The sequence below is a fragment of the Ylistrum balloti genome, unplaced genomic scaffold (genome assembly GCF_031769215.1).
Source record: "Ylistrum balloti isolate Yb309-2 unplaced genomic scaffold, AGI_CSIRO_Ybal_v1 Utg369966, whole genome shotgun sequence".
Classification (NCBI taxonomy): Eukaryota; Metazoa; Mollusca; class Bivalvia; order Pectinida; family Pectinidae; genus Ylistrum; species Ylistrum balloti.
In genome coordinates this window covers 96,656-123,982 of record NW_026782061.1, presented here as the reverse complement: position 1 = coordinate 123,982, position 27,327 = coordinate 96,656, and the positions used below count along the sequence as shown (strand labels likewise).

At 35.8% G+C, this 27,327-nt stretch overlaps 1 protein-coding gene across 1 annotated transcript; it reads right to left on the bottom strand.

The window, feature by feature from the left end:
• Positions 1-996: 996 nt before the first annotated feature.
• LOC132547642 (cullin-associated NEDD8-dissociated protein 1-like) lies at positions 997-27,327 on the bottom strand. Its single transcript, XM_060211425.1, has 33 exons — positions 27,171-27,327; positions 24,426-24,527; positions 24,232-24,299; positions 23,782-23,894; positions 22,930-23,030; positions 22,579-22,645; positions 22,258-22,356; positions 21,699-21,825; positions 19,607-19,769; positions 19,295-19,398; positions 18,360-18,514; positions 17,120-17,228; positions 16,776-16,961; positions 16,323-16,434; positions 16,029-16,122; positions 15,657-15,774; positions 15,100-15,231; positions 14,904-14,937; positions 14,531-14,630; positions 14,190-14,275; positions 13,279-13,479; positions 12,586-12,660; positions 10,469-10,564; positions 9,907-9,974; positions 9,181-9,275; positions 8,561-8,664; positions 7,697-7,764; positions 7,366-7,555; positions 6,722-6,910; positions 6,146-6,217; positions 4,886-5,057; positions 4,574-4,720; positions 997-3,631 (listed from the first exon to the last, which is right to left on the bottom strand). Exons 1-33 carry the CDS (start codon positions 27,210-27,212, stop codon positions 3,498-3,500), a joined length of 3,723 nt encoding a protein of 1,240 aa, XP_060067408.1. The 5' UTR covers positions 27,213-27,327; the 3' UTR covers positions 997-3,497.

Here is a 27,327-nt window from a genome sequence, read left to right as displayed (position 1 = left end):
CGCCACCAAGTTGTTGTCTCCGAGACTGTAATTCTGATGGTATGGTACGTCATATTTGATGGTCAGACTTAAGTAAAAAGTGGCTTTCATCAGACCAGTGGAATGTTTTTGTAAAGACTTTATATTCCAATGATCACATGCCCATTGCAGTCTTACTTGTTTGTGCCATCCCATCAACAGAGGATGTTTCACTGGTTGGGAAGAGTAAAGTTGCCTATTACTCCAAACATTTGATGTTACACCAGCTATTGCAAATATTAACATCGAGCCTGTTGGCAGTGGTGAATGGGGCTCACGTTGCCTGGTTTAGACAGAAGTCTAACTTCTCTATCTACGTTAAATAATTTTTACTAGTAAAGCCAGCAGAAAATTATACATTACAATTGTTGGCAAAGCTCCGAGATGTATGGTTTCCTCTCCACCTGTTGGTGTTCCTCAGGAAGTAGAGATCACAACTTTTACTGTTATGTAGTTGTGTTCTCGAGTAAATACTTTCCCCTAATTGCTCTGGATGGCATATAACACACCTCCCATATGTTGTTCAGTGTGGTAGCCATCAGCTACTGCAAGTAGACACTGCCTCAAAAATCACCCTAGCTGTTGACAGGACAATAAATCCAACAGATTCAACACCCTGTACAACCAAACATTGATCATATGATTTATGGTAGAATAAACCTGAGGAACAAACACATTACTGACTAAAAGCCACACCTGAACCTATAAACACACAAGTAGTATTTGTTGTTTTCTGCAGAGTATTGATCGATAAAAGGAGGCTTATTTCTGGATACAGTGCACAGGTCCAATAAAGTATACTTAACTCTTTTCACAGTGGATCTACTTGGACTCCATAATCATTTTTCAGTATTGACCTCAATTTTGGTACTTTTCAGGGGCTATGAAAACCTTAGTATAATGTTTTATATATTTAAACCACACCCCTTTTTTCATGTGTCAAATTATCACAATAATGCACACAATGACAAGAAACACTTTTGTGATTTTAAATCAAAACATTTAATCCCCAAGGTGGGTAAGAAAACTACAGCAAATTTATATACTGATATACATGTAATCCAGGAAGGTTTTAAAACACTTTTTTAATTTATTCTGATGATATCACATTGCAAGATTTCATCTTTTTGTGAGTAGATAAAACAGTCACCACGGCAGTGTATAATCATGAAGTTGTAATGTGTGTGAATGGAAAGTAGACTTTAATCTTATCTTATATTTATTTTAAATTCAAGGTTTGGCTAATTATCAATTATCAACTAAAATGCAACAATTTCAGCACTAACAGTGGGGCTGAACTAAGTTATACTAGGGCCCATAGTGAAGTCTATCTACCAAGGACCAAGCTGTAGTATATCTGTATGGCATACTACATAAACTTTCACTTGTGTTGGAGTAGAACTAAGTATTAAAAGAGAGGCAGCACTATTACAAGTTAGCACTAATTTGCTGGAACCCGTCACTTAAAACCAAGTTAGCACTATGCCAGGGCTCATGATTTGTAACAAATCGCCTCAAACTCAGCCATAACAAAAACCTGCTTGAAGTTTTCTCAGAGTGCTGGATGTTACCTCTGATATTGACGAAGATTTCCCGTGGCATAGCATTGCCTACAGCTATGTTGCCTAATATCTTTGTAAGGGTACAACACCTTACAGAAATGTTTTTTCCTAAAAATATCATGATCCTTACAAGTTTAATTACAATACATTGAAAGAAACTCCAATGCGGACATTTTGCTCAGCTGTTTTCCCAAGGTTAATAAACCATTAATGATTCAATCCGTTTCTATTATCTAAAATGTGTTTCATTCCCACATGGACAATGACTGACCATAATTACCACATGCATTAAAGCTGGGGATTAATCAGTTACCCTACCATAATGACAGCTACTTTTGTTTATGTAGACAGACAGATTTGTCCACATTTTAAATGTCATCTTGCAGGCGTACATCATAATGGACCTTCAGATATCAATACAGGTCTTGATGGGCATTGTCAAGACAGCAAGCAAATCAGATAAACATGTGTATCCTTATTTTATAAACAGTCAACCCTGATCCAACTGGTGTACAAGAACAGCACAGAGTAAACTGAAACACCATCTTGATTTGACTAGCCTTTCCTGTGGTACAGATTTGCTATGAAACAAGATTCTATGGCAACCTTTCGATAAGGTCAGTTCTAGGGTTATCACACAAGAGTACATGTAATTTTAAACTGACACATCTGCTTGCACAAATGAACAAACAATCAGAAACAGAAAGACACAAATCTGCTAATAGTGGGGTTATCTCTCATCTAAATAGTTCTCACTAGTAAATCTCTTGCCACCTTTCGAACTCAAAATTTCCTCAACTACATCACAGTATTACCCTCTAAACGGCATTTTCAGCAGTGTAAAGTTGAAATTTAAGAAATTTGGTTTGGGAAAATGAATACATATAGCTCTTTGAAGATCAACAAGATTATACCATATTCATCCTACATTAAGCCCCAAGAGCAGACATATTACACTCAAGGGCTGGGCATATTACAAAACACTGACATAGCACTTGTTGGTAATTTTATTTAACAGCAAATATATGAGGGATTATTACCAGGCATGGGCTTATTGACAGATAATTACGGTAATACATATTTTTGACATGTGCCTTGCCACAGCACATTCTGGAAAGCTTTCTTGAAATCTAATACGAGACGATTATCTCTATCTACAAAAAAATTATATCATTAGTTCGAACTGCGTATTATACACTGTAGAAATAGCACTTTATTTATCACATTATAATAATGTATCATTCAAGCCACACTTACATATAAATTATGTAATACTGTCATATACTATCATCCACTTCATTTATATATTTGATTGCAGAATTTTATCAAACAATAACTTCCCATTGAACGTTAAAACAAAGAGAATTTCTATCAAAGTTGTACAACATCACATGTTGAGTACAACTGTACAGGCATGTTCTGAAAAATTCTTCCAGAAAACACTTTCAAAGTATTTAAGCAAACTGATAACATAAAGTAGCTCTGACATAAATTATATGCACCAAGTATGACCATAATTACCCTGAAAGTAACTCTTTTGTCATAACTGTGACTTTCAGAAGTCTGGTAAGCCAGCAAGCTTTAAATAGCCCACAATGTTTAAATGAATTCTTTATTTCAATATTTAGTATGAAAATAAGTCAGTGAAGGTTAAATTCACACTATATGGGGTCCAAGATTTGAAATATTTCTTTAAAAAAATTAATGACTTAAGTTTGAGACTTTCAAATGGGACTATGCTGTCCAATCCTTGCTCAGGAAAAGACCTGGTTCTGTATTTTTGGGCTATAGTGCCATGCGATGTGCAGCTTTATCCAGTCTCCGCAGTGAAAGGCAACCTGAAAGTTATAGGATTATCTCTCCACATTATCACCTATTAGCAAAATACAACATTGAGCACAGTCTGTTGATATGTCTTCAGCTAGTATCCATGACGATAATGTCAGTAGATGATGTGGATTGGGCATCTTTCTGTATGCTTTCAAACATACTACATAGTTCTGTTGTAGACTTGATCTGGGACAGGAACTCATTCATCTGAGCGCTTTTATCTGGAAACATCAATGTTAAACAAGGTTGACATACAATGTTTTTGATCTTGTTTCACCGAGTAAAACTAAAATGTCTCCCTGAGGATAACCAATACCTCCCACAGATGCAAAGACTTCTCCGTTATCAAAACAAATTGCAAGCTAATCCACATATTCTACATATAGTATTAGTATTGATATGAACATTCATTGGAATATGTTTACTGGTTTAGGAGTCTCCAGCCAATATTCATAGACTACTGACAAACAGGGTGATTTCAGTTTAACACCTCCTTCCCCAACTTCATTTTTTGGGTATAATGATTGTGTGAAACATGGAGTAAGGGCTCTACAAATTTGGTGAGGTATTAAAACCCCAGGTAACCAAAACAACATAAATCACCCGTTACAGTAGTAAAATCTATTTTAACTTATCTTCAGGAAGCAAAGAAAAATATACATGCCTTATCCTACATTTCACCAGTAGTCTCCTTAAATACACTTAATTAGACACAATCAAATTTCAGTGCAACATCATTTTTTTGACAAATTAGTGCAATGATGCGTTTTTGTATCCATAACAATTACAATACAAATAATGTACAGAAACTGCAATAAGTGTAATATTTTACACCAAATACTTGCAAAAAGCATTATAATAAGATAATATGATTAATAATATGAACTATGCATGTACACATTAAATGATATACCAGGAAAACCTTTACAGGAGAGAGAATCTGGGATATCGACAGTTTCAGAGATACTGAATACATCATAAATTTCCAAGGGGGAATTATTTCCATTGATTTCATGAGTTCACTTAAAGCACAAATATGTATAATTTGATTTATCAAGCTATATTTATCCACAATATCAATAGTCTCTGAAAAACACTGAAATCTGAAGCCAAGGATATGATTATACAGTGGTTAAGTCTAGGTAAACCGATGACCGACTTACCTGCATCAGGTATAGCTAACAGGGAGGCTACTGCCCTCATGGCTGACCGCTTAAGTTCATCCTGCTTTTCAAATTCTTGTTTGACAGAGTGGGCCTTGACCTTAGTTGTGCATGTTGCTCTCAGAGGCTCTACAAGTCGATCCAAACCTGCAATTTATAGCATAAATAGGTTTAGACAAGTTGCTCTGCTTCGTCCGAGTCAGGAGTTGGGCTTATTACAGGACCTCAGAGGACTAACATATTACCTCTGACTCCAAGTCAGGGCTCAGAGAGTTAGTTACCAGATAAATACAAATTTAGACTGCAACTCACGTTGTAAGACCGCACTGGGACAGAGATGGGCAAGTCGCACCAACATGAGGTATGTCAACATTTTAATGTCATAGTGATCCTTGAGTCCATCCTCAACATGGTTCAGGAATTCAAATATATCTAGTCGATCCAGACAGGAGTCCAGGAGGGTATACATACACTCAAATGCAGCCTGAAACAAATGTACATGTGCTCAACTTTTGTCAATTATACACAGAAGCATTTACCCATCCCATAGAAAGGTTTACTTAAGAAAAATGTATAGAATAAAACATCAATATTTATGCTGGACTGATAAAATTTTTCTTTGGACTATGTATCTATACTTTTCTCAACTGAGAATGACTAAACACTAAGGTGTAAGTAAATATCTGCTGAGGAGATTCAAAAGAATGCAAACACAAGATTTGTATGACGAACATCTGATGCAAATGCTACACAACGACCCACAGAAAGTATGTAAATACATATCCCTTGTACTAAGTAAGGAATAGATTTATTGCTGTAACAGAAGCATGACGTCAATAAGGGGATTAACATCATAACTGTCAGGAAATTATTCCCCCTTGGGTTTAACAGACTCTTCAGTTTACAACTACATGCTAAGGTCTTGTTTTGCATGTTTTTGCCAACAACATAGTTCTGCCATCCCTTCTCTGTCAGGGTGATATTTCTCGTCACCCCCAAAGGAAGTAAATACTTTCATTATTCTTTTTTTATATACCCTTGCAGAAAGCAAAGAGAAAACGTTATTAATTTTTTTACAGTGAAATGTAAGGTTTAACAGTGAGAATATAAGTAACATTTTTCACTGAGTGACATAATAGGTTTTGATATTTTCACTCACTTTTTGCCAATCAGAGCACTGTATTTGCAGTGAAAAATGTTAATTTTAGAACTGTATTGCTACTTCAGGAAGGACAACTCTGACATATATGATTGATACTGATCTATCTGAATTTACTTATTTTGTGTTGAATCTTTAGAAGACTTGTTACTTAAATATAAAACTATGTATTCACCAAAGTAATAAATTGTTTCATGGCAACATTTTAATTTAATCTCACGTGGTGTAAGCATTTGTTTTCACTTTTGCACTTGTGATTTTCCACCCCACTCGATTAAATATAACTGTTTTTCATCAAGAAACAAGAAAATCTTCTATATGCCTGTAACAATCTGACTTATATCAAAGGACCGTTAAAAATGAAACCATTTTACAGAGAGTATCATACCAAAATGTTCCTAATCAGTACTCACCTTTCGTATGTCTAATCCATCATCCAGCGTGTGTTTAAATGGACCCATTTCTACTTCTCTAATCAGTTCTTTCTGTAAGAATAATAAAAAGGACATCAGGAGATGTAATCAAAACAAAGGGAGCTCGGGCTCTTATAGACATATCCTCCTACCCTGGATCAAAGTGGCCAAGGGTGACCTTTGACCTCAACTAATGACCACTGACCACCAAATTCTAAGCTTCTCTGTGACCTCGACTTCCATAGAAAGTACTGGTAAAGAGAAGCTGACAAGATGTGATAACATTTCAAACGTTCCCATGATCATGATGGTAGTTAACACAAACACACTTACATTACACAGTAGGTACAGACAGCCTGATATTTTGATTTCTTTTTCAAACATTTGATCATAAGAGTAAAAGCCCTATTAAATTACAATTGGGAAAAGCCGACACAAAGATTGAGAAAACTTGGGGAACATACCAAAAGTCAACAGTAACACTAACGTAAAAAAAATCAATGAAATAGCAAACACCTAAGAAAATGAGTAAGCAAGGGACACTTCAGTATATGACAACTGTCCACTGTTACTCACCCTAACTTTGGTTTCGTTATACAAATGGGGCAGTACATTGTCCAACAGGTCCCGGATCAGGGAAGGTTTGTTGTGAGCTGCAGAGTTAAACGTGACCAAGGCCACTCGCCTCACATTCAGGTCAGGGTCCTGTAGAGTCTTTAGGAAGTCACCAATACAATTACGAAGTAATGGGTCTATACCTTGAGGCTAAAACAAGATGAAATAAATCAAATTTCATTTGATGAAAGATACCATATAAATTACTATCTATGAAATTGGCAATGTATTGTCAGAGCCAAAAGTTACAGAAAAGTCATGTAGATCTTCATATAATAAAAACCATTAATTTATGGGGGGGGTTGTTATTTCTGTCATGATTTCATAGATATTTTTAATTCAGGAAAGTTGTACATAAAACACTCAATCAACTATTAAAGATACAACGTGGTGTTTTAGTATTAATGGGTTTCACAAGTACTATTTATCCTTGGACAAATAGTACTTAATTCCTTCCCACCTTGAACGATCAAATTTGAGCTCAAATGAAAACTTTTGACTTAATGTTAGATTTTAATTTTTAATGTCTTTCAAATAAAAAAGAAAAGAAAAGTGAGCTAAAAATGTTCTTCACAACTAAATTTCCTGTTAAAGCATCAACTTACTTGATCAGAAATAGTAAATTTTATTGCCGTGACAACAGTACTCCTGGTGAGAGCTGATTGGTTGTTGAGGTGTTGTTTGAGACTGGAGAGGAGAGCTGTTGGGTCGATCAGTGTGAGTTTGCCGAGGCATTCAGACACAACATTCCTTGTACCTTCCTCAGGACATTCACAGTGATGGAATAACATTGTCCTAAAAGCCAAGTTAAACATTATACAGAAATCTCCTAACACTTCAGTGAGCCAATATTACAGTATTGAGAAGACTTTCAGCATTATGATTTGTACATAAAGGCATTTATACCTTAGGGTTAGTACAAAGAAACGTACATACCAGATAGTTTGAACATAGGGCTTGAGGTTATCCACTCCTGTTGAGGATCCTGACTCACAGCTTATAATCTGAAATGGTCAAAAATACACATGTCAATATGATTCTGTGATTCAAAAGATATCCTGTGACAACACACAACACGTCAATATGATTCTGTGATTCACCAGTTTATCCTGTGACAACAGACAACACTTCAATATGATTCTGTGATTCCAAAAATATCCTGCGACAACACACAACACGTCAATATGATTCTGCGATTCCCCAGTTTATCCTGTGACAACTGACAACAATTCAATATGATTCTGTGATTCCAAAAATATCCTGTGACAACACACAACACGTAAATATGATTCTGTGATTCCCCAGTTTATCCTGTGACAATTGACAACACATCAATATGATTCTGTGATTCCCCAGTTTATCCTGTGACAACAGACAACATGTCAATATGATTCTGTGATTCCAAAAATATCCTGTGACAACAGACAACATGTCAATATATTTTGGAATGCATGCCTTTATCTGTTGTAGTATAAATTCATTTAAGGAATTCAATATCTGAGTTATCAATATTTCTGATAACTTCAGAATTTCTACACTTTAACAACTATATATATTAAGGACTCTCGACATCAGAGAGCGATTTTCTTGTTTATTACCACGACTCTATCGTTGACATGTTTGGACAGCTCTACATTGTTGAGAATCCTTTGTCATATCTACAAGTTTACTGCATAGGAAGGATCTCTAGTAAATAGCACATGGTATCTGTTCAACAACGTTGCCACAATCTAAGACTTAAAGAGTGTTGGTTCTCCCAAAGTATCATATTCTCCTATAAGAGCTATGTGAAGGTTTTACCTCTTTCAGAGAGTGTAGAAGGAGATACTGTCGCTTTGGCTGATTTTCTATCTCTTTAAGAACAAATGGCAAGAACTTGTTCAAGTTGCCAACACTGACATTACCTGTAGAAACAAATAAAATACATTTTATAGATGATTCTGTGAACCTGATTCTGTAGAGAAGCAATGCTAATTTCCAAAAGAATTCCAAACTTTTCTTTATTTATGCAATCATTTAAAATCTAACGACCCTGTTTGATAGGGTTAGGAAATCAGTCCTGTCAGACCTTGGTTTCAAAGTTTCCATCAAGTGATAGAAAATATAAAATTCCTTTTCATTTAATTAGAGATCTTTGAAACTTCTCATAAACCTTTCACCTTAGCAAAGCTCTTTTCGAAACTTCTGTTTCACATCAAACATACCTTACCCACTGGAGTTAACACCTTCCATGTTGCTTTTTAATGATACTGAGCAAAATTTTGTGAATTTTTACCTCAAGAAGAGTAAATGACATATTCCATGTATTTTATAGGCAATAATCCCAGAGTGCCAAAACACTACATCTGATCTAAAGGTATGAGCTGGATTTAATACCAGGACAATGATTTGCTAGGCTTACTGATGGATACAGTACTTACCAAGGGCATAGGATGCTGCAGCTTTGACTTCTTCGTTTAATGAGGAGAATGACTCTAATATAACGAGTTGGATCTCTCCATGGTTACTGACATCACTGAGGAAACAGAGAGAAATTACATAAGTGTGAAGTAACATATATCAAATTCAATAAATTATCAGGATAAATTGTGGAGAGTTCTAATATAACAAGTTGGATCTCTCCATGGTTACTGACATCACTGAGGAAATAGAGAGAAATTACATAAGTGTGAAGTAACATATATCACATTCAATAAATTATCAGGATAAATTGTGGAGAGTTCTAATATAACAAGTTGGATCTCTCCATGGTTACTGACATCACTGAGGAAACAGAGAGAAATTACATAAGTGTGATGTAATATATATCAAATTCAATAAATTATCAGGATAAATTGTGGAGAGTTCTAATATAACAAGTTGGAGCTCACCATGGTTACTGACATCACTGTGGAAATTGAGGTCACAGCAGAAATCACAAAGGTATTATGTAACATCTGTCCAATTATCTAATAGTCAGGTATGAATTGTAACGATTCAAAAGACTTGCTTAACAAAAACATAACAATAACACAAAACAATGGATTACCAACAATATCATGACAAGATGTGTTGAAGAGAAAATATAGTCCCTTCAGTTCTGATAATCAACTAGATTAAAACACTGAGGGGTAAAGAACCTGGTATCAGTGATAGAATGTACTTACATGTGTTTTCCTATTTCTCCTAAAGCTAATAAAGCAAATAACTTGATAGAATCAGATGATTTCGCATTCTGTAAAAGAGAGAAAAAAGATGGATGTTTTTAAACGAAACAATACAGAAAGGAACTAAATTCTGCCAATTCTGATTACAAACTCAACAAGATCGTAAATACAAAGGTGGTCAGTCAAAAGTCAAATATAGGTCAGTTAAAATGCAGGGAAGTAAAATGTAGGTCAAATAAAGAAAGATCAGTAAATGTAGGTCAATGACAAATTGATCAGTAAAAATGTAGGTCAAATAAAGGAAGATCAGTAAATGTAGGTCAATGACAAAATGATCAGTAAAAATGTAGGTCAAATGAAGGAAGAACAGTAAAATGTAGGTCAATGACAAAATGATCAGTAAAAATGTAGGTCAAATAAAAGGAGATCAGTAAAATGTAGGTCAATGACAAAATGTAGGTAGGAAACAAGTAGGCCAATAAATGTAAGTCAGTCACATAAAATAAAATAAAAATATAAAATAAAATAATGGTCAATCAACGGGCTTAAAAGAGATACTTACACACACATCACTAACAAATTGGTTTACAACATTGTTGGCCTGAGATGGACTCTTCACTGTCAGGGCTGCCATACATTTGGCTATGGAATGGAATGCCTGGAATCACAAATATTCCCATTGTAAATATCAAATATTCCCATTGTAAATATAAAATTTTCCCATTGTAAATACCTAATTTTCCCCACTGTTGGTTAGTTCACTTGGAACTGGAACAAAAGTAAGCAATCACACAGAGTTTACATCTCGCTTTCAATGGTTTAATCGTACAGCGACAGAAGTCAGACTGAAGGATGGAATGATGCATCTGTTAACTGAAATCCCTTCAAATTTATTAGCATTTAGTTCCTCGAAATTATCAACAGAAACTAATTAGACCAATCAGAAATTAAAAAGTACTTAAATAATTATACAGAAATGTAAAACAATGATGTTGGTAGTTAAATTCAAGCTAAAGAACAGCAAGATACAACTGCAAACCAAATCTTATAGAAATCCATTAACATTTAGTTGTCGCACAGAAACAGCAGAGGTGAAAATATCAACATTTATAAATGTACACGGGACTGATCACTATGACTAAAAAGACTACTATATAGTGAATTGGCCAATCAGAAATACAGTTATAGAGTAACTGAATTAATCATGCATGTCAATGAACGACATTGGTAGTCTGGCTAAAGGATAGTAACATGTACCTTCCATTTATATAAATCAAAGTTATAACCTGTGTTTGGACAGGATATACAACACAGTACCAGTTTGTAGACAGGATATACAACACTGTACCTGTTTGTAGACAGGATATACAACACGGTACCTGTTTGTAGACAGGATATACAACACTGTACCTGTTTGTAGACAGGATATACAACACAGTACCTGTTTGTAGACAGGATATACAACACAGTGTTACCTGTTTGTACAGGATATACAACTGTAGACAGATATACAACACAGTACCTGTTTGTAGATATACAACACGGTACATACAACACAGTACCTGTGTGTATATACAACACAGTACCTGTTTGTAGACAGGATATACAACACAGTACCTGTGTGTAGACCTGTTTGTAGACAGGATATACAACACTGTACCTGTTGTAGACAGGATATTGTAGACAGAATATACAACACAGTACCTGTTTGTAGACAGGATATACAACACAGTACCTGTTTGTAGACAGGATACCTGTTTGTAGACAGGATATACAACACAGTACCTGTTTGTAGACAGGATATACAACACAACACAGTACAGGATATACAACACAGTACCTGTTTGTAGACAGGATATACAACACAGTACAACACAGTACCTGTTTGTAGACAGGATAGACAGGATATACAACACAGTACCTGTTTGTAGACAGGATATACAACACAGTACCTGTTTGTAGACAGGATATACAACTGTAGACAGGATATACAACACAGTACCTGTTTGTAGACAGGATATACAACTGTAGACAGGATATACAACACGGTACCTGTTTGTAGACAGGATATACAACACGGTACCTGTTTGTAGACAGAATATACAACACAGTACCTGTTTGTAGACAGGATATACAACACAGTACCTGAGTGTAGACAGGATATACAACTGTAGACAGGATATACAACACGGTACCTGTTTGTAGACAGGATATACAACACAGTACCTGTTTGTAGACAGGATATACAACACAGTTCCTGTTTGTAGACAGAATATACAACACAGTACCAGTTTACAGACAGGATATACAACTGTAGACAGGATATACAACACAGTACCTGTTTGTAGACAGGATATACAACACAGTACCTGTTTGTAGACAGGATATACAACACAGTACCTGTTTGTAGACAGGATATACAACACAGTACCTGTTTGTAGACAGGATATACAACACAGTACCTGTTTGTAGACATGATATACAACACAGTACCTGTGTGTAGACAGGATATACAACACGGTACCTGTTTGTAGACAGGATATACAACACAGTACCTGTTTGTAGACAGGATATACAACACAGTACCTGTGTGTAGACAGGATATACAACACAGTACCTGTTTGTAGACAGGATATACAACACTGTACCTGTTTGTAGACAGGATATACAACACTGTACCTGTTTGTGGACAGCGAATGCATTGCTGGAGGATTGAACACTAGAGGGAGGGTTGTATACTGGGCGAATCAGCATCTGCAAAGAAAGGAAAACATATACATTAAAATCACAATTTCACGAATTTCCATTTTAATACTCTGAAACCACCTGTTCATTGAACAGAGCACTTAATCCTATCAGTGTCCCTATATATTCCTTGTGATCTCACTTCCAATTTCTCCATTATTCCTTGAATATCCTGCATTCTGCAAGCTTATTTTTATCCCTGTCTATTCATGTTTATAATATGTTTTCCTTCTAACAGATGTTCCCTGTAATTTTCCTGTGTCACACATGCGCTTCCAACTTCAGGAGTACCAGATTTGATCACTCTCATGTGTCCATAAAGTGTCTGACAGGACAGCTGATAACTTCAGGATCAATGCTGCCAAAGCTATATAACTGCACTTCTTTATGACTGTTTCATTGGAATATTTTTTATAAATTTGTATTATAGGTCAAAGTAGAAAGACTGAATAATGTTCAAATGGAAAAACCAAACGATAGAATGGCACATATTTAGCAGGTGAGTACAGAAGAACTAGGTTAGACGATTCTCCATGAACGACTATTAATTTTTTAACATATAAGGTTAGTAAATAAGTTTTCAAATAAAACAAATATTGAAGATTAAATCATTTAGTAGAAAACTACCTGCAGCAAGTCTCTAAAGCCAAGTTTCGGGAGTCCTGTGGCCACTAAAGCCTGGAAAAATTCAAGGAGTGAGCCCAGTGCCCCGCCCTGAAGTAGTGGTGATTGAATCAACAGAAGTATCTGGGGTAGAATTTCATTAGGAATGGTCGCCATACATGACTTGTGGATCTTAGATATCGACGTCAACAGGTGCAATGTCAGCTGGAGAAAAAATAAAGGTTAACATATAAAATATCTTCAATGCATAAATGACATCAACACAAGTAAACATGTGATTTCATATCCACACAAAAGTTTACATTGCAAAAGACATAGATGTATACCTAACATCAAACAGACAGATAGTAGAAACCATACAGACCATCAAGAATGGAAGGTTGTCAATTTTCTCTTTACCTGTGACACATTGAGATCAATATTTACCTGTGACATATTGATTGAGATCAATATTTACCTGTGACACACTGAGATCAATGTTTACCTCTGACACATTGAGATCAATATTTACCTGTGACACATTGAGATCAATAATTACCTGTGACAAATTGAGATCAATGTTTACCTCTGACACATTGAGATCAATATTTACCTGTGACACATTGAGATCAATATTTACCTGTGACACATTGAGATCAATATTTACCTGTGACACATTGAGATCAATGTTTATCTCTGACACATTGAGATCAATATTTACCTGTGACATATTGAGATCAATATTTACCTGTGACACATGGTGATCAATATTTACATGACACATGGAAATCAATATTTACCTGTGACACATGGAAATCAATGTTTACCTGTGACACATGGAAATCAATATTTACCTGTGACACATGGAAATCAATGTTTACCTGTGACACATGGAAATCAATGTTTACCTGTGACACATGGAAATCAATATTTACCTGTGACACATGGAGATCATTTTCACTGATTAAAGGTGGCATTTCCTTCATCATTTCGTAGATCATTCCTGTTGTTAAGGCAGTGCCTAAAACAATCATATTCTCTTTTTACATTGATTCTTAACATGAATTATCTAAATGTGGAAGAAAAATTGATGCTTTTGTGAATATTTTGTAATATTCAGCCAGAATTCATCTACACTTTAATCCTTGCACCATGAAAGATAGATTAACACCAAGAAAGAGCATTATGTAAAATGGTGGGTACAAAACTTTTATTTTTGGCCATGATTCGCTGTAACATCAGATAAAAACCTACATAACAATATAACAAGACCTACCATAGTTTTTCCCCAATACATCCAAACATGTCAGTGTGCTCAATTTCAAAGCTCTCTGGTTCTTTCTCAAAAAGGAAGCCAAAATTGGTATGCCTTCATCCTAAAAAATCAGACCAATCATTATACTTATTCAAAACACAATAAAGCCTTTATATAGAATGCAGATACCATAATTTGTTTTAGTGTAAATGCATTTAAACTCCATTTAGTGGTTCAGGTCATCAGTAACATCAAAACTGGTCCCTAATTTTTGCAACAACCTTATATTTGTTGTAAGAAAAATAGAAAGGCGAGCCCATAAAGAAATGTGGTGTAAAATACACATCACGTTATGCGTGATGGACAATGCAATAAAACTAATAAGAGGTCTTACCAGTATAGGGCGTAGATCAATATTTAGTGGAGACCTGAAATAAACCACAGATATCACATTACATCACTGTAACCAGCTTACATTTTCACTGTAAAATAATTCCGAGAAATTCTTTTACATATCTAAAACACATCCCTTACCAATTAAGCAACTTCATTCAATACTTTCGAGTATCTTCCACCCTTGGAAAACTTACCCAGCAATCATAGTGAGAGCCTTCACTGCTGTTAATCTGGTGATTTCATTTTTTAATCTTTCCAAGAAAATAGGTAAACACTCTTTCAATTCTGCAGACAGACTATCACCGAGGTTACGGATTATCTGGCCCCTGAAATAGAATACAGGGAATGTTATCTCAACAACTGGATCAATTCATCATAGGTTTCCCTTCACAGCCCGATTTATTCCTCTACAAAAAATAATGATATCAACGAGAGCAATCAGTTATTTTGAGTTGACTTGCAGAACAAAAATGCAGATATATTCTAACCATGAATGACATTTAGATATTCAAATATTGGGCATTGACACTTCATCCAACCAACCATATAAAAAGTACATTTGTGGTATGTTCTTAAAGATATATTGACCAGAACATCTAACAGCTATAATTAATTCTTTTCACAACAGTTTTCCAGATTCACTTTCTAAGACACTAATGCCCCGTTTCAAACCCACCAGCCTTCAAGCCAATTCTCAAAGAGGGATTATTTACAAACTCTATTATGATTGAAGCTTATTGACAGTACATACATGCATGATATAGCTCTCTCCTTCACTTCCTGGTCTATGTCAGCTGCCTTTAACCTTGCCAGAGTACAGGAGTAGAGGTCCTTTACATACGGCTTGTACTCAAATTTCACTGGCACTTCTACAACATCAAGTATGCTGGGTCATTTGGGTGCTTCATTAAATGTACAGTATGCTGAGTCACTTAGGTGCTTTAATACATGTAAATTATGTTGGGTCATTAAGATGCTTGATAATAATATGCTGGGTCAATAATGTGCTTGATAAGAATATGATGGATCACTTTAGTGCTTCACTAGGGTCAATATATAGTCTCAATTGAAGATGAAACAACATTTGCTGATTAATTGGTGAGAGAACTTGAGTATGACCTACCTAAAGGTCGAATAACCTTGACAAGTTGCTGTGTGACCAGTAGTGCTTCAGAGGTAATTTTGTAGAAGGGATCAGCCACAGAATGGACTACCGGCTGTAAAAGAAAACAGTATAACACAGAGCTTTGTTAGTCACAGGGGTTTGTAAGTCAAAGCTCTGTCTTCAGCCAACTTCTCCAATTTTATATCCTTAACAAACAGAATCTTAATTCCCATCAATCAAGATATAGCTATTTATTTTGTGTTATTTATCATTTAGGAAATTTAGGAAAGGTTTTAACCATTTCAAACTTACCGGCACAAGGACTTTGATATGGGCATGGAAGACCACAGGATTGTGGTGTGACAGAATACAGTTCAGGAAAGACAGGGTATCAATCTTCATGTTAGAGCTGGAGTTCTTGTCACTGTAAACAATAATCATTCTCTGCAATTAATAACAGGGGTAACAACAGTTATTGACTTGAAAATATGCTACTAGTCTATTGCTATCGAGAGCCAAGCTATCGCAATACATTGATAAGACAACCTATCATTACACCACTAATTAACAATCAACATAACAAATCAGTGTACATACCTATCAGATGTTCTCATAAAAACTTTATAACAATTCCAATAATTATAAATCATATTATGGATCTACCTTGACCAATAAAATGAAATCATTTTTCAGGGTGCTGTGCATTGACTCTGTGTCTGAACAACTTCATTGACTCTGTGTCTGAACAACTTAGACCCTACATACCCAAGAGAGTACTGGATGCCTGGTACAAGGGCCTGGAGATGGTCTGTCAGAGCGCCAGGAAGTACAAGAACTAATTCCGTTAGCAGACTGAAGCAGCCTTGCCTAGTCTTTACACTCTTCTCTTTTAGCTGTTTGTGTATGGCTTTGACGATGTCTGGAATCTGACCCTGCAGCTGACTCAAAGGACTGTAAGATCAAACACAAAAAAATAAACATTCATGTGATTTAGAATACCTTGTAAGATATACTTTTATCAATGAAAACATTGAATACTAATCCAACTTTCTTTTCTTTTTTAGGAAACAATTTTAAATTAACATTTGCACACAATACAAAAGATATACCCGCCGTCCTGGTCCATCGCGTCTGGATCTGATGTGATGTTTGGTCTCGTCTGTCTTAACAGTGTGATATAGGCATGGAATATGTCGGCCTTCACATTTTCTTCTCTCTCTGCAAAAAACAATACTGTTACATTAAGAACTGAACAATCCACATTCAACAAGTAGGTCATCAGTACAATGGTGTATATCTATTTACCTATCTTACACAGTACAGTAGGGCAGTCCCCTGAAAAGTCATTTTTTGAGGGGCGGGAGCGGGGTTTGACTCCAAATTAGGCCTGGCACCGACAGCACTGAGATGAATATTTATAGATATTTGGTCATTATTTAAGGATTCATTTTCATTACATACATCAAAGTATATCTATATTTAAGTAACTACTTAATTTGATAGGTGCACAGCACATACAGAATATAAATAACAATCCTTATATAGACATCTGATCATAGAATCTTCACAGAACATTTGAAAATAAATTACAGTATACATTAATTTTGGTGACTGACACACCCATGTCTTCTTTTTCATCTATAAAGTCGGCACTTTTTCTACTTCAGACTTATTAGTCAAATAGGTTCCTTAAATCATATTTATTGCACCTCGGACTAGAATGCATTGATCTGATTGGACGTTGCTTGCCCCCTATAAATCTATAGGGGGCAGCTGAATATATAGGGGGCAATGGCCGCCATCCATTATCTCTGAAAGGCGTCACTTCGTAATTTCAAATCACAGATTGGCGATATTCACATTCTGTTCCGTGTCGGAATATTGGCTAGAGTGAATCCTAGAAGTTGCTATTATCTAGTACGAGTTGTTTCCCCTACACGAAGCACCTATTTGACTCGGATCAAAAATGGCTGGGCGGTTCGGGCAGACGACAGCTGCAGACAAGGAAAAAAAACGCCTGGCACTTAACGCTGATAAGACGTTAAAAGCTAATAAGTTGGCCGCTAAAGTGTTCAAAGATTATTTGGTGGAAAAGCAGCAAAACCCAGATTTTGAAGATTACGATGTAGTCCGACTGGACGAATGTCTTGGCCATTTTTACATGGATGCCAGGAAATGTGATGGGACGTATTATATATATATTTAAATGGGTCCTTGGTGCAATAAATTCCTTATGTAATCATATATCTTTGGTAGGGGGAGATGTCTATATCTGTTTAAATGTTATAATCTTTGGTAGAGATATATATATCTGTTTAAATGTTATAATAGTAAATGACGTGGCTTTACCTTTGAATCTTGCTATGAGAGCTGGTGAAACTGTTCTGTAGAATTCAACTAACATCTCGTGTCGTGTACCAATAATAGCATCAAGACATTTGGCTGCAGCTCGTCGCACTTTCCAGCTCATGTCATCATCATCGCTGTACTCCTCTTCATCATCACTGTAAATGTACCGTGAAGCATTAAATTGAGGTCATTAAAGCCTGAAATTTTCTAAATTACCCTTCAGTGTAAATATCATTTAAACTCTTGTTTTACAAATATTTATAAACATTGTAAAACAGATATCCTGTATAAACATTCCTGGTTTTCAAAGTTCATTGAACGATGAGAAAGACTCATTGTATACACTGCGTATCATCCTACATTAACCCAGAGGGTCAACAAATAGCAGAGGATATAACAGAAAGAGAACAGTTTATTACTGGCCAACAGTCGATAAAACTTTTCTGAGCAAACTGTGACAGATATGGGTGGGCTTATTACCAGGCATGGGATTGTTACTAGGCATGGAATTGCTGCTGACATACAGAACTTCATCACATTTAATGAGGTATCCCAAGAAACAATTTAAAGAGATTCAATCCACAAAGAAAACATTTGTTGTTGCACGGTAATATATTACATACTGTAAACATACATTTCTTAGTGACTATTCAATTTCAGCACTTGTCACCATGGAATTATTGCACTTAAATCAGATTGCACTAACTGCAGTTTCCAAATGTTGTTTACATAACAATTATTGTAATGTATAAATTCATCATTACAATAGTCTGCCAAAACAAATATTGTTAAAATTACATAGCGCCAAATCAAATATCTTTACAGTATTTATGTTTTTCTCTTAAATTAGATAAAACCAACATTCAATGCATGTGTGTTCCCTGGATGATGAAGCCATTAATCCAGACCAGAAATGTAAAATCTTTCCAACTTACTCTTCTTCCTCTTCCTCCTCCATTTCCATAGCGTCACCATCTTCATCATCGTCATAGTTATAATTAGGGTCATGGCAAATGTACCGTAGGCAGATCTTTATAACCTACAATTACATAGGTTTATCTTTTACTTACTGAATGAATCAACAATAAGTAATCATCAAAGTTGAAGTTAAGCTTTCATGAAATTTTTTCTTATTGCAAGGTTGGAATGAAATTGCATCTATTATCACCTTATCAATGATCTCCCGATATTTGATTCATCTTGTCTATACCTCATCACCGGGAATATCACTTGTATCAGTGACCTACCTCTGTGACAAATGGCGAGATCTCCTTCGGACATCGCCTCACAAATGACTCAAAGGCCTGAAGACAGTACTCTCGCAGTTCATCATCTTCTTCCTTACAGAACCTGACAATGGGTGGTACCATCTTCTGAAGGTGTTCTCCGAATCTATGTCCTGCCTGTCGACTATAACAAAACATACCATCAATACACAAAGCTATGTCCTGCCTGTCGACTATAACATACCGTCAACACACAAATCTGTGTCCTGCCTGTCGACTATAACAAAACATACCTGTCAACACACAAATCTGTGTCCTGTCTGTCGACTATAACATACTGTCAATACACAAATCTGTGTCCTGTCTGTCGACTATAACATACTGTCAACACACAAATCTGTGTCCTGTCTGTCGACTATAACATACCGTCAACACACAAATCTGTGTCCTGTCTGTCGACTATAACATACCGTCAACACACAAATCTGTGTCCTGTCTGTCGACTATAACATACCGTCATTACACAAATCTGTGTCCTGTCTGTCGACTTTAACATACCGTCAATACACAAATTTGTGTCCTGTCTGTCCACTAAAGCATACCTGTCAACACACAAATCTGTGTCCTGTCTGTCCACTAAAACATACCTGTCAACACACAAATCTGTGTCCTGTCTGTCGACTATAACATACCGTCAATACACAAATCTGTGTCCTGTCTGTCGACTTTAACATACCATCTACACACAAATCTGTGTCCTGCCCATCACCCAGGACAATATTTCTTAAAACAAATCTGCATCATGTCTGTGAGCTAACACAAAACATACCAGCCTTTACACAAACAAAACAAAGGTTGTGGTCAGGACTGTCTATCCTATATTTGACCATAAAAGTGAAGACACTCTTATAAGCACATTTTATCACTTTTCTGGAATAGAGAATAGGAGCGCCAAAAACAGTCTGAAGGTTCCTTTACTTCAATGACCTACCAATACAATATTTACCCTTTCATCTCTCCGTCTCACTTACATCAAGCTAAAAAGTAATATGGCTAAAATGACCCTATTTTCCTTATTTAAATATTGCGTGTTGTTATAATGTTTCCAGTCTAAACAGCTCTTATAAGTGTATCTATTTGGTAAAGTACAGTATATGAATATGATGGTTTGTATACAGTCACTTCTCTCAAAGCTTGATTAGAATTAACCTGTGTTTGGTGAAAATTCAAATTATCAACAAGGACTTCATAGCAAAACTTGCTTCTAATATGCATTGATCTGACTGGCTAACCATCTAAGTTAATATGAATTTAATGTTATATTAAGTATTTCAAATAGAGCGTTTTCTCTATTGTCAAGTGAAAATGTGAACAATGAAATAAGGATATGTCAACAGAATCTTAATTCAAATTCAATAAAACTAGGGCAATATTTGAATAAAAGAAAGATTTATACAGAGACTCCTGAAAAAATAAAAGGAGAACAAGATCGGGTGTTCCAGAAGAGCCATTGTGTTCTGCCTTATCGGCACCAGCTGCCATGTAAATCTTGGTCAATACTCAAATTGCATCTCCAAATGATCACAAGGCATACTAAGGATGCTTTTGCATAATGAAGTTGAAACGATACAGGTGCATTTGTGTATCATGGAATAATTCCTGGTGGATGTTCTAATTTCCCGTCAAACATAAAACAATGAACCAATCATAAAACATCGTCCATTTTAACTTTAACTCGTACTTTTTAGCATAATATTTATGGAAATGTGTATGCACCGAACCTGCTTTATGTCAAAAGTCTGAAACTAATGACATTCAGCGAGCTAGCTTTGAACAGGTACGGGCTGGACCTCTTAAACTGCATGTACCAAATATACCACAGTCCAGCCTCAGTCCTAATCTGTATCTGCTGTTACTCTTACAGGTTCTGCCAATTGAATCATTCCAATCACTATTGTGAAAGTGACCATATTAGCAAAAAACATATCTACTTCATATGGCACAAGGAAAGAGAATATTTCTTAATAGATACAGTGAGAGATGGAATTAAACACACAAAGTCTGTGATATATGCAGTGAGCTGTATCTGATGTATTGTTACACACAACGTTACCTGATGGTACCAATACACTGTATGTAAGTCCTGGTGGTGGACGTGGTGGCATTTTTGTTGAGTTCCGTTAGTAAGAACTCAATCAGCTCCATGAACAGAGGGTTATTACAGCTCATCACCAGGTAGCCTGTTAATAAACATCATAATTAACTGGGTACAATACACATTTCACCAATATTCTGACTTTTTTTCCATTAAGCTGCTAATGGTCTTAGTATATATTCCATCATTATCTGAACGATTTTTTTAAAATATAAAGTATAATTTTATTTCTGGTGAGTCAAGTTTTCAAAACGTTCACCATCATTTTGATTCATTTTTAATTTGACATATACGATAATGCTTTATACTTCAGGTGAGTCATGTTTTCAATATGAAAAACCATTCTGTAAAATACCTGATTTGGTTATGCATTATAAATATGAACTGATCGAACAATTACATGTGCTCAAGGCTACATTAACCCTGAAATCATCTCTTGACTTCTGAACTTCAAACCTAATAGTCATTCAAAGAAGGTCAATGATTAGGATGCATCAGAATGATTTTGATCACCTACCAATAGCAATGATCGCACGTTTCCTCACAGCCAGACGTTGGCTAGACAGCTGGGGTAGTAGTGACTGCATTATACTGGGATGGAAACTGATAAGGAGACCTGTAAGAACAAATTAACAGTAACATGATATTACACATGGAAAGTATTACCACTGTACAATAACATTTATAGAGCAGTATACACAATACTACCAAACAGACAAGTATTTACTCCAAACCAGCTCAGCAAATCTCCCAGTATATCTGAACCTTTTAACTGTACTTATCTCCAAACCAGCTCAGCAAGTTTCCAAGTATATCTAAAGCTTCTAAATGTACTTACCTCCAAATCGGCTCAGCAAATCTCCCAGTATATCTAAAGCTTCTAACTGAACAGACATATCTTCTTGCTGCAATGAGAAAAAGCTAACATTCATTTTTATAAAAAGTAATTGATGCATTTCTGCTATAAACAATCCAAGTTTTGAATGCAAATATTAAAAGTTACATTTCATGTGAGAGTATGGCTTATAAACAGCCAAAAAAAATCTCAAGAAAAAGCCACAAATAGGAAACTGGTCCACCAAAATCCTCATCTGATACAACTATAATTGACTTATCCCTGGTGTGGAATTTACAGTCATCATACTGTCACTAATCATCAAGTCCCTCAGACCTAAATTTGAAATCTCACCTTAGCAATAGCACTGGTCAATCGTCCAGTAATCTTTTTACATATACTGGCAGCCAGGGCAGTGGACGAAGGAGGCAGTTCACTGATAACTGTCTTCAAACCTTGAAACATCAAAAACAATCACATCAATCCTTTCTGATCTGCAGAAACCTAACATAACCCGTCAAATTTGTAGAGTCTTCTGACTCTTAAATCCAACATATAGCTTCATACCTTAAATAAAACTATAAACTTCATTTCAAAAACAGTGAAAAAAAAAAGTTGAATCAGTTTAAACTAAACAAGACTGAATTGCAAAATAGATCTTCATATGGATAGAAATCTAAGTACCTGCTGGAAATTTATATGGTCAAGCACATGACTCAATGTGTTTTTCCTAAATATTCCAAATCCTTCAAGGGTAAGTGAAATGTGTTACCACTGTGACATCAGGCCAAATTCAAACTGACATTGTGCATGGACTTACCTATACTAGAAATTTCATGGAGTTGTTCCTTTGTCGACATGGTAACATGGACTTACCTATATTAGAGATGCCATGGAGTTGTTCCTTTGTTGACATGGTAACATGGACTTAACTATACTAGAGATGTCATAGTTGTTCCTTTGTTGACATGGTAACATGGACTTACCTATATTAGAGATGCCATGGAGTTGTTCCTTTGTTGACATGGTAACATGGACTTACCTATACTAGAGATGTCAGAGTTGTTCCTTTGTTGACATGGTAACATGGACTTACCTATATTAGAGATGCCATGGAGTTGTTCCTTTGTTGACATGGTAACATGGACTTACCTATACTAGAGATGTCAGAGTTGTTCCTTTGTTGACATGGTAACATGGACTTACCTATACTAGAGATGTCACGGAGTTGTTCCTTTGTTGATATCATGTTATTACACAGAGTATCAACGATAGTCTCCACCTGGAACTCCTTCACTTTGTTCACCAGTGGGCCCAGGCTACAGAACAAACATTGGAATTGCTTTAAATACTACAACACAATAAATATTGCTATTTTCTCGCAAGTGTTCGATTAGTTATGTTTTTTTTAGAGTTAAATTCTTTTTCTGTCAATTATTCATATAAGTTATATTTTCTCTAAAGTTTATATTTTTTTCTGTAAAGTTATCATATCATGTTTTACTTAAGGTTTGATTTGAGATATATTTAAGTCCTGGTCTCATGATTTTCCTGTGGGACTGGGAAAATTTTGGAATTGCTATTCTGGACTCTCCTATAAAATTCCTGCAAAAATTACTGTCATGTCCTTGAATTTGCACACAATCAAATTTTTACCACTTTACAGCCAAGTTCTGTACTTCTCCATTTTTATCTTCCAACAGTTTCAACAGCATTCTTACAACCTGCAAATATAAAGTTGAATTAACTTTCCACACCATACTCAAATACAAGAGGTTTTGTCTTTAGAATCTTTGTGACTTATTCTTAGATTAAATCCATGACCCAATTGAGCGCTTATATTGACTTACTTTTCTCTCGCTGTCATCATCTAATTTGATAGAATCTTTCTGCAGCTCTGTCATCAAATCATTTGTGGCCATGAATCGGAAATCTTTGTCATTGGAGGTCATCTGTTGGAAAAAAAAGGACAGAAATATTTACATAGACAATCTTCATATAGGGAAATTAAAAGTTACTTTGTTATATTGATATTATCATGCAATAACCCAAACATATACACAGGACAATGACATAGTATTTGTTATCTCCATTCTATTCGATGTTTTTATCATGTACATTATATTTACTGTATACATTCATAAAGTGTTGCACACTGAATATTCTGATCCATCAAATTGTCTGATGGGATTAATTGTACCTACAAAAGTAAATTACTTCCCTTTTATTTGGGATATGAGAGACATACACTGATACACAAACCTTGAGAATTTAACACAAATATAGAATTATCATAAGTAGAAGTTCTATAATAATCTCAGTCAATTTTTGTTTGATTGCTGGGTAGGTGATCATCATATATGTGCAGTAGCAGTGTTCAATCTATATGCGAGTACAAAGTCCTATACTCATAAAATGTTACATTGCAGATTTCAATGTCAAACCTCACTGAACATCACAGGCTTGGGAGACTAATACCAATAGTTTAGTTTATTATTGCTTTATGTACTATTAACAGCCAGGGTAATTTAAAGGACTTGCCAGGTTTGTGGGGTGGAGGAAAGCTAGAGTTTCAGGAGAAAAACCACTGAATTACGGCCAGTACATAGTGACTGCCCCACATAGGTCTCAAATCTGTCTCCCAGAAATAGAGGGCTAGTGATAAAGACGGTCTGACACTTAACCGCTCGACCACCACAGCCCCCCAATACCAATAACCAACTCTCTACTTCCAGAGTCAATACATGTATCAAAATTGTTACTTTTAGTGGAACTTCTCCAAACTGATCATTCATTGGACATGAATATTTGGCTGATTTAGGGAGGGTTCGGTTGTAAAAGTGAAGCAAGTTGACCAGTCTGACTCGGGTATAATTGAACTGTACATTCTGTACACTACATTAACCATTCTGTTCACTTTCAGCTTTACACTGCACATGTCCAACTGAATACAGAAAAAAGTGATACTTGTATACTGTATGTTGCTTTAGTTAAAATGAAATCTGTGCAATGCACGGTAATTTTGGAACAAACATTACATGTGGCCCAACTTATCCCCGGTCAGATTGTTGGCTTGTGCAAAGTGTTACCAACCAATATGTTTGATGTATATGTGTTTTTGTTGATCAGTATAAAAAATTCATTCTCTTTTTCCAATTTTAATACTTCCATTCTGCCTGTTTTAAAATAAAATTATTCAACAATCCATGATTTAGATGTGAAACTGTGGCTATCAGTACTTATTTTCACTTTACCTGTATCCGTTTCAAGCCAGAGTGAAAAAATGGACATTCCAATATGGTTTTGATTTGTCATAGAAGGTAACTATACAATATGTTTATTACAATCCTCCTAGATATGGTGTACAAAGCCTGCCCATGACAGGTGCACATACTGGAGGCAAAGACTAAAACTGTTACCACAGGGATTGATTCTAGGGTCTGCTGGCCTGGTCTGAACTCAGGTCTTGATCATTCAGGTAAGACCAGTTTTCAAAAGTGATTTTCACTATTTCACTATATTTCAATAATTTCTGACACAAAATCAGTTTGAGATTTGGAACTGAGAGGAATCGGACAAGACAGCACAGGGTAGTTTATTATCTCAACTTCCTAAGAAACACAAACCATCCTGAGAAGGGATCCCCAAAATTTGGATCTATAATAACCCAAGATTGCATTATTCTCTGATATTGCTACTAACTGAGCTAATGGCATTTGTAGTGAATATGTGGACAAAACATCTGAAATATGTGATATTAGTATGCAGATCTTGTTTATTCATGGGGTGTTAATATTTTGATGGTAAGAAAAATCTGGTAATTGCTTTTGCTACCCAGATGTACAACACAGAAGTTGAGAGCAGGGGTTGCTAGGGAGGAAACGGTCACTCCAGTAGGGGCATTTTTTTTTCATTATATTTACTCCTCCCTAGTTTTGGTGTCACTGACTACTGCAAGGATGGAAGTTATGAGATTGAGATGTTTCCTAAGAGATGAATCTGGGTTGTTCATGATCACTTCTTGATGTCTTCATCATTGAAGAATTTGTGAAGGAAGTAGTGTAGAAGTTGAGAGCACATGTCTCCTTAATAACCTCAGCTAGTGGGATTTCCCCTTTAGTCAAGAGACAGTGTCTGCCTAGGGACCCAACGGTCCCTAGTTAAAATCTCATTGTGGCAAGGTGTGACTCCTTACTATAACATAATAACCAGAACATGCAGGTTCAATGCACAGTCACTGACTGGTTGCAAACAAATAAACTTCAGCACAGTGACTGTTGTTGGAAGATTATGAGTAATCAACAAAGCTTGTCTTGCTCTGGTGACTGGTCATTTATTGCAACCGAGTTCCTTGTATTAAAACTATTCACAACAAAATATCTGACACTATGCTTCAGCCACTTATCATGATATCTCCACATCGGAGCAGAATTTATATTCTCTCCACAAGGTCACGAGAAAATGTATTAGAGATTTCCGGTACAGCATCTTTATAAACAACATGTATTATTAGCAACACCCCCCCCCCTTTCCACAAAGTTTGATGGCGGCTGACCGGCACGAAATCACACCATCACACAATGACTCTCACGTACCTTCTCCAGAAGATTTGCGATGTGGTACGAAACACTGGCCATTTTGGATGTATGTTTGAGCTGCAATGTGGCCCTGACAATATATATCTATTTCCCTTTTCCCGAATCAGTCTCTGAATGTTTTCTTCCAAGATCCATGCGCAAAATAACTAGCACA